Here is an 11,806-nt window from a genome sequence, read left to right as displayed (position 1 = left end):
AAAGAGAAATCACATTGAATTGAATCCAGTCCCATACGGAAAACCCTCCCATGTAGGCCACTTGTCCGTAACTCTGATTCCTTCTCACAAGAGCTCTTCAGGGAGAGGCTAAAGGCCCCTCACAGCACAACCAGAGGGGAGGGACTGAAACTTGGGTCCGGTGCACTTGGCACTGAGCAGTCCCGGGGTGTTGTTGGACTCAGTGCTGGGCACGAAAGCCATCCATGTGGCCTCCCCTACAGAGCCCACTGCCTGCAGCTGTTCCTCGGGCAGGGGCAGCGTGCCACACAATGGCCTCTTTCAGAACGCCCTGCTAGTAACTGCTGAGGGCAAGCAATGGCAAGCAGAATTTCTCTACAAGCTAAATCCACTCTCGAGAAAAGCCTTCAGCACACTCTCTCTTACAGACTCACCCCCATGACTGAAACCGGCCACAGCTGCCCTGGCCATGGTTTTCTCCGAACACCGTCCCAACGTGGGTTCAGTGCCCTTTAGTTTCAGATACACTACGCAGGCTTTCCCGAAGACCTCTTCAAAGTATACTGATTAAAGAGGGGGCAGGGAAATAGGAGCTTCTGGTGTATTATAAGGCTGGGAAAAAAACCTATGATGCAAACCCTTTCCACATAGTACTACATAGAGATAAAAGACAATTATAGGAGGATAAAATAACTGTCTATGTGTGTATCACTTAAGAAAAAAAGAGCTACAGTCCCTTTCTCTTAAATGTGTCCGAGGGCCAATAGCAAGTTATCGCAGATGTCACGGTGCTGATGTGATCACGGTGGTTGTTTTCCAAAGCATCTTTAAATATTGCTATAGTTCCCCGCTTCCCCTCCCCCCCACCCCATGTGAGTATGTGAGATATTACATACTGGAATGACACACGAACCGCCATTTCTCCCAGCAGGATAAATGAAAGCAAAAACGTCACCCCCCTTAATGGTGCTCAGGCGATCTGGCAGACTAATGGATACATATGCTAGTTTGGAAGCTAAAAGAACACCTGACGTTTGGGAAGGAATTCCAAGACTAAAGTGAAATACACTTAAGCAAAATATTCTTTCACAAATAGGCTTGTGCTTAAATTCTCTACTGCTCTTGGAGGGATAAGAGAGGGTGCCTCCTGCCCCTGGGCTTGTTAAGGACACGGACAACCTCATTCTGCAATGAATTCACTACAAACAGCCACATACACATTGATACTTTTTGTTTTTCTCAACAATCAAAATACAAAGTTTAAACACAATTGAGCCATTGTTTTGGTTATGCATAATGTGTATGCCTCCAAAAACAGAAGAAAAATAGAAAAAAGTACCCTCACTAAAGTTTCCCCAATGAGTCTTCCAGGAGACCCAGCAAGGGGGCCCAGGGAGACTCAGGAAAATAACACTTAGAAAGCTGCCCGATGAGGTATTTATGCAAAGAGTGGTTCTGGAGTTAAGAACACACTTTTATAAGATATTTCTCTATTTCTCAAAGAGATCAGAAAAGTAAATCACACACATTGCATTTTATTATTTTCTAAAAGAGGCCTTTGCCCCTTCAGAAAACTGAAATGAGGGGAGACAGCCCACTGTGGGGGTTTTCACTGGAAGAAGTCCCCTGCCAGAAACCGTCCTGAACGTTTACCTCTGCCGTTCAGGAGAGAAGTCTGAATTTTATCATGTCGGAGGGGAGGGGGAGGTGGGGAACAGAGGTGGTGGTCTTTGGGGCTTGGTCAAGTGATGACACACACTGTGGTGCTGCTCAGGTTCCCTGGCTGTAGGTGGCTTTGGGGGTGTCCGATGTTTGCAGAGAGGGAGGGGACAGAGCACTGCAGAGAATGCATCTTTATTCCCGCATGCGCCCTGCACACATATGCTGGAATTACCGGGGTCAGGTAACAAACGTGACCTGTGGCAGAAGTATACATTTTGCCAGGTTCTCGCGTTAGTAACTCACAGGAGCTAAGTCTGGGAATGCACCAGTGAATCCTACTGTTCTGGCTGATGGAACTTCTGACAGTGCCCGGTCCTGGCAAAAGGGCTCAGCTTTGCCCGATAACGATCTTGTTTTAAAAATACAAGATCACCTCAGTTTCCCCTCGTTTCCCTTACCATCACCTGAGCCACAGTAGGGGATATTTCTGGGGTTTTTTTTTTTATAACTTCCCTCCATGTGGGGAGAAGATCCTATTCTTTGAGAGATTTCTCTTTGGATCTTCAAAAAAATATTAAAAAAAAAAATTTTTTTTTTAGGCAAAGATAACAGGAGTTTCTGGTCTGTGTGACATCATCCGGTTGTCTAAATTCAGCTCTCACAATCTAGGTGGTCTTAATTCCAGGTTAGTTCCTGTGCTGAGGTGGTACAGATAGCCGGCCCCTCCTTCCTACTGCGAAATGGCGTGGTCACAATGCAGCGTCTGGGGCTGGCCTTCCAACCCCTGTGTCACTTCCTCCTTCACGTGTACCCTATCTCGTACCCTCACCCAATAAGGCCCATTAGCATGTTTCCCCTTTTCCTGGCGAATTTGCATAATTATTCACTGCCTTTTCCTAGAACCAAATCACAGCAATGATTTCCTCAAGTAAGCGTCCCATAATTCTCTTGATTCTATCATACACACTCACTACTAAGTTTGCCCTCAAATTATTGCGTCATGTGAAACATGTACAGACAAAGAGAAAGGACACGCGTTTCAACAGAGAATCAGAGGGGGTCGGGGCTGAAGTGCAGACAAGGCAGTGTACAGAGTTCAACCATCCGAGCCCTACCAGAGCATGAAGATATTTTTATATTGCAGAGTAAGTTCCCCAACAGTCAGAATTTGTCCCTGAAGAAGGTTAAACCTTAAACACCTGCTTCAAAAAACCAAAACAAAATAACCCAGGGAAAAAAAAAAGAAAAAAAAGAAAAGAAACTTAAAAAAAAAAAAAAAGACACAGAAAGGAAAAGAAAGGAAACCAAAAGAACTTCTAAGCCTAAGGGCTTAAAAATTAGAGGCATAGCCTTTTCTCTATTTTCTATATTTATATGAAAATAATTCATGCTTCATGCTAAATACATTATTTACCTTACAAGAACTTTGTTATTTTTGAATTAAAAAAAGTTTGTTTTTGTGATTTTTTTTTTCTTTTTCTTTTTTTTTTTTTTTCTTCAAAGGAATCCATGCATTGTGGGTCAGAAATTTCTGCTGGCTACTCTGGCTGAATGTGGAAATCAGTGATTTTTGCAAAGATGAATTTTGACTGACATTAATTGCAAACTCCATTTTGAGGGCAGTTATAGGAGTTATTTTCTGTTTTTCTCATGTTTTACTCTTTTTGTTTTTTGTGTTTTTTTTGTTTCTTTTTTGTCCATCAATGTGCCTTTAATCTTTTAAAATTACACCACAATACTTAATGGCAGGTTCCGTAGCTTTGTGTTTTGTTTTCACTGGGATTAAATAGTTTTGATAGACAGAATCAGATCGGTACCATTATTTTCTTCCTTAACAGCTATCGGGATTTCTTGGATTTAATTACTTTTCCCTTGAACAGTTAAGAAGACACAGCATGTTTTCTGCACCAGTAGGCTTACTCTCACGTGTGTGTGTGTGTGTGTGTGTGTGTGTGTGAGAGAGAGAGAGAGAGAGAGAGAGAGAGTGTGTTACGTGTACATGTAGGGCCAACCCTCAGGCTTATGGCTTTTGGAACATTTTCTTAATTTACTACAGAACAGAATCAATGATGAGCAACATCACTATAAATGGACCCCGTTTCTTCTCATTAGTCATGGACACCTGACATATAGGATCCGTCCAGGGTCCATCTTGTAAGACGTGGTCAGGCTTCAGTGTCAAGAGGTACAGAGGACTGTAGGCAGATCCCTGTGCTCACTGCATGACAGTGCCAAGGGTTCTCCTGGCACAAGAGGATGCCTGGTGCCACAAGCCTAGGTCTGCTCCCAGGGGTCGGGGGCTCCTCCTTCTCCCCAGTTGCTTTACGTGAGCACAACTGCACGGACATCCTGACTCTTTAAACCTAAGGGCTGGGCCTGAAAGATAATCCCTTTGCACACGTGCCTTCTAGGTGCCGAACGCGTACTTCTGTGGCATTAATGCTGACATCACTGGATTCGGCCACATGTTTCTGACAAGCTGGAGGAAGCAATGGTAATTTTGGCTTTTTCGATTTTGTCTTCAGATAATGAAAAGCTTTTGTAAAACAGCTGAGTGTCAATATGAGTTCTATGGCTTCAATCTCCTTTAAAAATAAAATTCTTAAGGGTCCAAAACAAAGGAGAGGGGGCAAAATAAAAAAAAAAAAAAAAAAAAAAGAAAAAAAAGAAAACCAAACCAAAAAAAAAAAAAGAAAGAAATAAAAAAAATTGCTGATATTGCCACAAATCATTAGAAATCTCCTGACATGCTGAAACCAAATGGCCATAAGTTCAAAACAAATCAGTGACTTGTTTTTAATTTTTTGTGGTTTCCTTTTGTTCTTTCTGCCCCTTTGCCGTCCGATTGGTGATGTTATTCAAACAGGACCGAATCCCTGCTAAGTGCAGGAGCGACCCGGCCGCTTCTTTCATCTCCTCATCATCGCTCTCCGGGGGCTTTTCTGTGCGTCTCTTTTTGAGGGGCAGCGAGTCGCTGGGGACCTTCCTGGCCTTGGCGAAGTGCTGGCGCTTCTTGTGTTGGGATGCATACCCGCTGTCCCCCAGAGCATCCTTGGCCTCCTTCTGGCTCTGCTTCCTGTCGTCCTCCTCCGCCTCACTGTGGCTCTCGTGGCTCTGGAAGCTCCCCTCGCTGCCTTCGCTGCCCTCCTGGCTCCCCTTGGTAGCAAACTCGTAGTGGTCGTCAGCCGAGGAGGAGGAGGAGATGGAGTCGCTGGCCGGCGAGGTGCTCCGGGCGTTGGAGGACTTGGCACTGCTGTAGTTGTGGTCCTCCTTGGGGTCTCCGCTGACCACCGGGGAGCCACACGATGGCTCGCTCTCAGTCCGCATCCGGCAGCTGGTGATGCCATTCCTGTGGGTGAGGACACGGGGAGGGGCGGGAGACAAAGCGAGGACACAGATCAGACCTTTTCGGACAGAGACCCCTGCAGGCAGCCCACCCACCTGCACTCTATCCTGGCTCCTCTGCTGCACAATTTAGCCCTTTGCAAACTCCTGGGCAACAGGTGGACCTGCTTTGAAGATGGGGTCCCAACTCCTGCGCTGTCACCTTCCCTACTTATCTCCCCTCACTGACATTTCTGCTCAATTTGTGTGGCTCAGGCGTCAAAACATCACCTTTGTGAGAGGACAGCAGCAGCGGCTCAACCTCTCGCATTAAACCACAAAACTCAAGCGGTGCTTGGTTTCGCATGCCCCCCAACACCACGGAGTCAGACACTGCCAGGCGACGCTGGCCTGGTACTTCAGAGAGAAAAGCCCGTTCTCTTCTGAAGCTGCTGCGTGAGGAGGCTTCTGTCAGAGACGAAATCCAGCGTTCAGCAAAGAGATACCTACACCTTGTGGTGACAGCTATGCACTCACGCAGTCCCTCCCTCCTTCATTCCATCGACAAATATTCACCGAGCGCCTAACGGAAATGCATCACCGGAGGGAGGCACAGAAAGCGGAATCCATACGGACACTGCCACGGAGATGCCTCAGCCTCACCAAAAGCACGTCACGGTTAGATCACAGGCGGCAGAGCAGTAAGTACCATTTCCTGCCAGCTGCCCAGCCGAGGCTACCCAGTCAGCCGTGCGTAACTCCGTGTGGTGGATGGGGGCATCCTACGTTACAGGGCCAGGGGGGGCCTGGAGATGGTTAGTGATTCACTTCAAGTCCAGGAGCTACTGCGTCGTCGGAAGAGTCATGACATATTTTTTTACGCAAAAAATGCATCACGACTTTTCTGATGACCCGATAGTTGGTAGCAAGGCTAGGAACCCGCCTGCCTCTTGATAAGCTACACGCCAGACTGACTCACACATGCCATTTCCCTGGAACAAGGTCCCCAGCTGTCCCTTCCCACCAGGCCCTTGGGAGCACTCATTACACCTTTGATCGTTTTGTTCATGTCTTTGTATCTGGGCAAAATACAGGCCCTCCTGATGCTTCCTCACTGGTTAAGTGGAAATAGTAAAACTGCGCCCACGTCCCAGGGCCGCTGGCCTGAGGACATGAGTCGGTGCCCCAGGTGCCTGCACCAGGGCCCAGGGTAAGCATGAAGCTGGGGCTCATTCCTGGTTAGGCCACACATTCGGTGTATCAAGCTGCATTTCTGAGATGCCTGGCACCCAGCAGGTGTTTAGAAGAAGCACCTACTCCTGAGAGGGATGAATACTTACAGGATGGAAGGGTAACTTCTAGCTGGAGGGAACAGAGGGAGGGCACCTGGGAACATTCTGTGGAAGATATGGCATCTGACCTTGGACTGTGGCTGAGGATCTGGGCAGGGGTGAGAGGTTCTACCACATGGCCTCATATCCTGTAAGCTCACGCACCTATCTCATGATACATTACAGAGATCTGGAGAACCCGAAACACTTCCTCTTCCCACACTTGGGCCCAACACAAACACAGAGAGCTTCCCACCAGTATTACAAACTGTGGGACTCGCTCAACACCTGTGCTCCCCATTAGAGAGCTGGGTCTACAAGATGGGGCCCAGTCAGCGGGCCCCTACCTCTAGCACACAGTGGACACGTAGCAGACATAGCGAGGAAGTGGAGGCAGAAGGGACACGAGTCTGGGAACTGACTGTGGGTCTCCACCATCATCACTTACCAGACACTCCTCAAGAACACAATGGAAAGGCTAGGTCCGCCCATGACATACAGCAGGGAGTACCTCCCCTCCTCTCCTGCCACCCCTGGGGGCCTTACCACAAGGAGACCCCGGCTGCAGCACACACTGAAAGTGAAAAGTGAGGAAGAGAGTCCTAATGCCAACAGTGTAGGAGGGAGTGAGGCAAGAGTCTCCTTTGGGTGTTCGAGGGCCTCCGGCGGCCTGCTAAATTTAAGCTGGTGGAAAGAATTCCCACTGTAATGTTCACTAGCAAAATGCGTGATGGACATTATCAAATTTCTCCCTTGCTGACGCCTCAAGATCATCACTATAAACCCCAGCACTCAGACTCTAAGCACTGATACAGTAATGTTCCAGTGGGTTCCAGAAGGGTCCAGCTTGTGCCTTACACTCTAGGATCCCAAATCCACATGAGTGATTAAGAAATAAGGTAAGTTGGTCAGCAAGTGTCATGGTGGTTAAGATGCTGGACTCTCACATGGCCGACCCTGGTTTGAGTCCTGGACCCGATGTCTTGAACATTATGAGGGACGCGTGCGTGGGTATGACTAAAATCCCAGAGAAGAGTGGAGGAGAAGGGGTTTTGGCATGGTCAACCCTGCTGAGGAGTGATTTCTCACTTTTCCTCTCTCTGTCTCTCTTTGGCCGGCATACAAGTCTTATGGCAAAAACCTTAAAAAAGGGGCGGGGGGAGAGAGAGAGAGAGAGAGAGAGAGAGAGAGAGAGAGAGAGAAGGTGAGTGTTCCACAAAGTTAATTCCTATTGAATTAGGTGAAGGGTAGATGGTATTCATTGTGCTTTCTTTCTCCTTGTTCACAGGTTTAATTTTTTTTTTAATTAAATGGTTTTCTTTTTTTTTTTTTTTTTTGAGGGATGTGTATGTAAATACACAAGAAAGAAAACAATGATGATAATAAATTTTAGCTCTACCCTATCACAGTGAAAATGCTTTGAGCCTGACAACTTCTCTGTCTTCCTTACATAGGGAGATGAGCAGCATTCAAGTGGTACTACTGACACAGTAGACCCAAGCAGAAACTTTCTTCTAAAAGAGATCCCAGGAATGAAAGAAGAATAGAAACCAAATTATTCCACAGCCCCTAATTCAAAATTGTTTCATGTCGGGAAAGGTGTCTGGTACCACCAAGAATCAAACACCATGCCCCAGTCTCCACGGCCCCCACCCTGGAACACTGCCCGAGCTCAACCACTTCACAAAGAAATAAGCAGAAACTCAGAGAGCCGTGTGAGTGGTCTGAGGGAGCACAGCTAGTTCTCAAACACCGCTAAAGTAGGAATCAGAAGTATTTCCCTGTCACTTCTGAAGAAGGAAGTTTACTGTGAGGAACACAGGAAACCGAAACACCCACGGACAACATTTCTGGATGAAAACAGGTATACAGAAATCACTTTAGGGAATGAAAATTAAATATAAATGTATCTCTTTCTCATTTGATGAAATTAACGTTCTCTGAGATTTAGCATGGGCTCATAATCCATAAATTACACACGGACTCAGCAGGGAGTGACAAGCTCCTTCAATTATTAATAACTTGGCACAATGGTCCGCCTGATGGTGCAAGCCAGCTGAGGAGACTTGGGGTCAAACGCTGCCCACTGCAGGGGGTGTCATTATAGGATGCCACGTGCTTAAAGGAGACTAGCCATCCTGAATGTATTGGAAGGTGAATTTCTAACCACGCCCTCACAAATCATTCATCAAAATGAACGCGCGGTCTATTTGAAATGCTTGTGATTTCTTTTTCGTTTTAGCCGAATTCATGTGTGGCAATGATGATAAATTAGCATCAATTAAGTTCATCTGACTTCATAAAATCTCTAAAAGTTTAAAGCACATAACCATGTGCTAATAATCACCAATAAAACTTGGTAAATGTTCTCTTGACAAAGAGACGGGAAGTATCAAATAGGAAAAGTGAGAAATCACATTCGTTCAAGCAGAGAATGAATACTGCTTGTGACGAACAAGGGAAGGTATAAACTTATGATTAGACAGGGCCACTCTGCTGGGTTTCCCACCAGTTAATTACTTGTTCCATGACAGTATAATGAGCATGTGCCACCTCCACCTTTTATCTGGTCCTCTCTGGAACCCAATGGCTTTGAGCCTAGAGACTATCATTTAGGGTAGCAGTCCTCCCAGGGGATTTATACTGATTTTTTGCCAACCATGAAAAGAAGCAGACAGAATAAATAGGACTGTGGAAGGAGTGAGGGACTGCAGCAAGTGCAATACCTCTATACACCCAACCCCCAGAATAGTGACTTAGAGGAAGAGAGACGGCCAGAGGGTTCCACTCCCAGCCCAGTGGCAGGACAGACAGTTGGAAGGCATTCATCTGACTATAACACAATAGATCTTAGATGAAGCTCAACAATGTATTTTAAAGGCATCGCTCTGAAACCCGCACAGTGATACTCCGATCAACAGAACCACACACAAACAAATGAAACGTTAAAAAGTAACCTGAAAGGTGAGCAGAAGGCAACCGAGAAAGCCAGTTACCCTAGAGCAAGCGCCTGCTCAGGGAAACAAGAGGCCACACTTGTACAGGAGGAAGAGACACAGCAAAAAGACAGACTTAGGCAGCTCCATGGGCACCATGGCTACAGGAAGGAGTTAATGTGGCTTCAGATATATTGGTCTCTCAGGCTTTCAGCATTTGTTTTCAAAACAAATCTGTTCTGGAAGAACATACTTTAACCCAAGCCACAAAGAATTCACACAGATAAGATTTTTAAGTAACCTAGGTTCATTAAAAAAATAATAATAATTCAACTCAAAGGAAATACGTTTCCATACCTAGAAACAACAGAAAAAAAAAATTAAACCATTACATCTGAATGGCAAAGACTGCAAATATTGAAATAACTCAACCCAGCATGTAGAGATATGTTGGAAGAATTAAAAGGTGGAACTGAAAATGATCAGAAAGGAAGAGTATAAGGCCTTAGCAGGCAGAGTTTTAGAAAGTCCCAAATAAGTAGGATCTCTAGAGATAAAAAATACAATCCTTGAAATTAGAAAACTCAATGGGGCCAAAGAGAAGAATCAGTGATCTGAAGATATTAACACAGAATGCAGCCAAGAAAGACAGAGATAGAAAAGATGAAAGAAAGGTTGGAGAACATGGAACAAAAGATGAAGACCCGGGAACCAGCAGTTAGCATAATGGCTATGTCGCTGGACTCCCACGTAGTTGACCGCAGTTCGTGTCCCGGACCCAGTGGCTTAAAAAAACTCACGCCGGGCGCGTGTGCATGCGTGCCCAAGATCCCGAGAGGAGAATGGAGAAGGGACTGCGGCGTGTCCATCCCCCCTGGGGAGTGATTTCTCACTTTCTGTCTCTTTGTCTCTCTCTGTCTGTCTGGCGAGCGCACGCGCCCTACAGTGAAAATCTCTCCAAAAAAAAAAAAGATGAAGACCCAATGTCAATCTAACTGGAGTTCCAGAAGGAAGAGAAAACTGGGGAAGAGCTACCTGAGTAGGAAATGGCTGAGAATTTTCTGGTTCTGATGACAGGTACCAGTCTTCAGATTCAAAAAGCCAACAAAAACCTGGCTGGGTTGGGCTCACAATATGTGCTGCTTGGCAAGGCTGGATGCCATGTGGGAGACTGGGGTGAGGGAACCTGGGCTGACCTAGCTGGCTGGAAGGTTGGCAGTGAGGATGGGATCATGTCATCATGAGACCCTGTCAAGGGTGCCTGTCTGATTCCGTTATATTAAAAAAAGAAAGAAAGAAAGAAAGAAGAGAAGAGAAGAGAAGAGAAGAGAAGAGAAGAGAAGAGAAGAGGAAAGGATGACGCAACAAATCCCATACAGGATAAACAAAATGAAATTCGTACCTGGACACACCATTGTCAATGAACTTTAAAGCAATAGAAACAAGGGACCAGCAGTTAGAGTAATGGCTATGTTGCTGGACTCCCATGTAGTCGACTGCAGTTTGAGTCCCGGACCCGGTGGCTTAAACTCACGCCGGGCGCGTGTGCATGCGTGTGTGCCCAAGATCCCAAGAGGAGAATGGAGAAGGGACTGCGGTGTGAACATCCTTCCTGAGGGGTGATTTCAAAAAACAAAGAGATGATTTAAAAATAGCAGAACTCTATCGCCCAAAGAGGAGTACCAATTAGGATAAGACACATGAAGCGGATGAAAGTGTAACCATATTCCAAAGATGAGAGAAGAAAAAGATAGATGTTAATCTAGAATTTCCCGTCCACTAACACTATCTTTTAAGCATGAGAACAAAGAACATATATTTTCAGTAAAAAAAAAATTCAGGGCTTTAACCACAGACAGACCCTCACTATAGGAATTTCTTTTAAAAGCATGGAGCTGAGTAATGAGGTGGAAGTGGGCAGGAGACAATGATAGCATACTTTCTATGACTTCTAGTTTTATTTTTGTATCTTGTGTACAAGTGCAAACCAGAATAGATTGAGTTCCAAACTATTAAATCTAACTTGATATGTATTCTACATTTTTAAATGTTTTAAAGTCATTTGCCAACATTCATATCCTACAGATATTTCCTCTGTCAACTCAATTCTATTGCTGACAGCATTCCAAACTGTAAAAAAATATAAAAGTTAATTTAATTCTAGTAGAAACATATTGAGTTGTCAGGAAATTCATGATGCATTTTTGCATAGAAAAGCATAGAAAAATATGTCATGACTTTTCTGACAATCCAATATTTCAAGAAAGAAAAAAGACCCGTCCTTCCCCAAATGATCTGAGGTACAAGTAGGCAGGATAAGCAAAGTAAATACAAAAGTAAATACAAGCAATCGCAGATTATACAGCACAATAATAATAATGACTAAGTGGCTTTAAAAAAAAAAAAAGGCCAAAATGGAACATCAGTACTGGCCAAATGTAGGGTCTTATTTAAGAGCTGGAGCAAATTAAATTAAAGCATTCCAAGGGTGCTATATTGATCAAAGGTTGAAGATATTGATTAATTAAACATTTTAAAATATTCATGTTAAAAGTTCTAATATCAACACTAAGG

General features: G+C 45.0%; 1 protein-coding gene across 1 annotated transcript in view; it reads right to left on the bottom strand.

Moving 5' to 3' along the window:
• Positions 1–731: 731 nt before the first annotated feature.
• Positions 732–11,806, bottom strand: part of FOXN3 (forkhead box N3) — a 525,097-nt gene continuing 514,022 nt past the window's right edge. The window contains exon 8 of the mRNA XM_006158004.3: positions 732–4,990. Coding sequence (XP_006158066.1) covers positions 4,438–4,990 — 553 coding nt within the window. The 3' untranslated portion in view covers positions 732–4,437. The remainder of the gene's footprint in view (positions 4,991–11,806) is intronic.

Source organism: Tupaia chinensis, unplaced genomic scaffold (assembly GCF_000334495.1).
Source record: "Tupaia chinensis unplaced genomic scaffold, TupChi_1.0 Scaffold000568_1, whole genome shotgun sequence".
NCBI classification, from domain to species: domain Eukaryota; kingdom Metazoa; phylum Chordata; class Mammalia; order Scandentia; family Tupaiidae; genus Tupaia; species Tupaia belangeri.
Note: the sequence above shows the minus strand (reverse complement) of the source record. Positions and strands in the feature narration are given on the sequence as shown.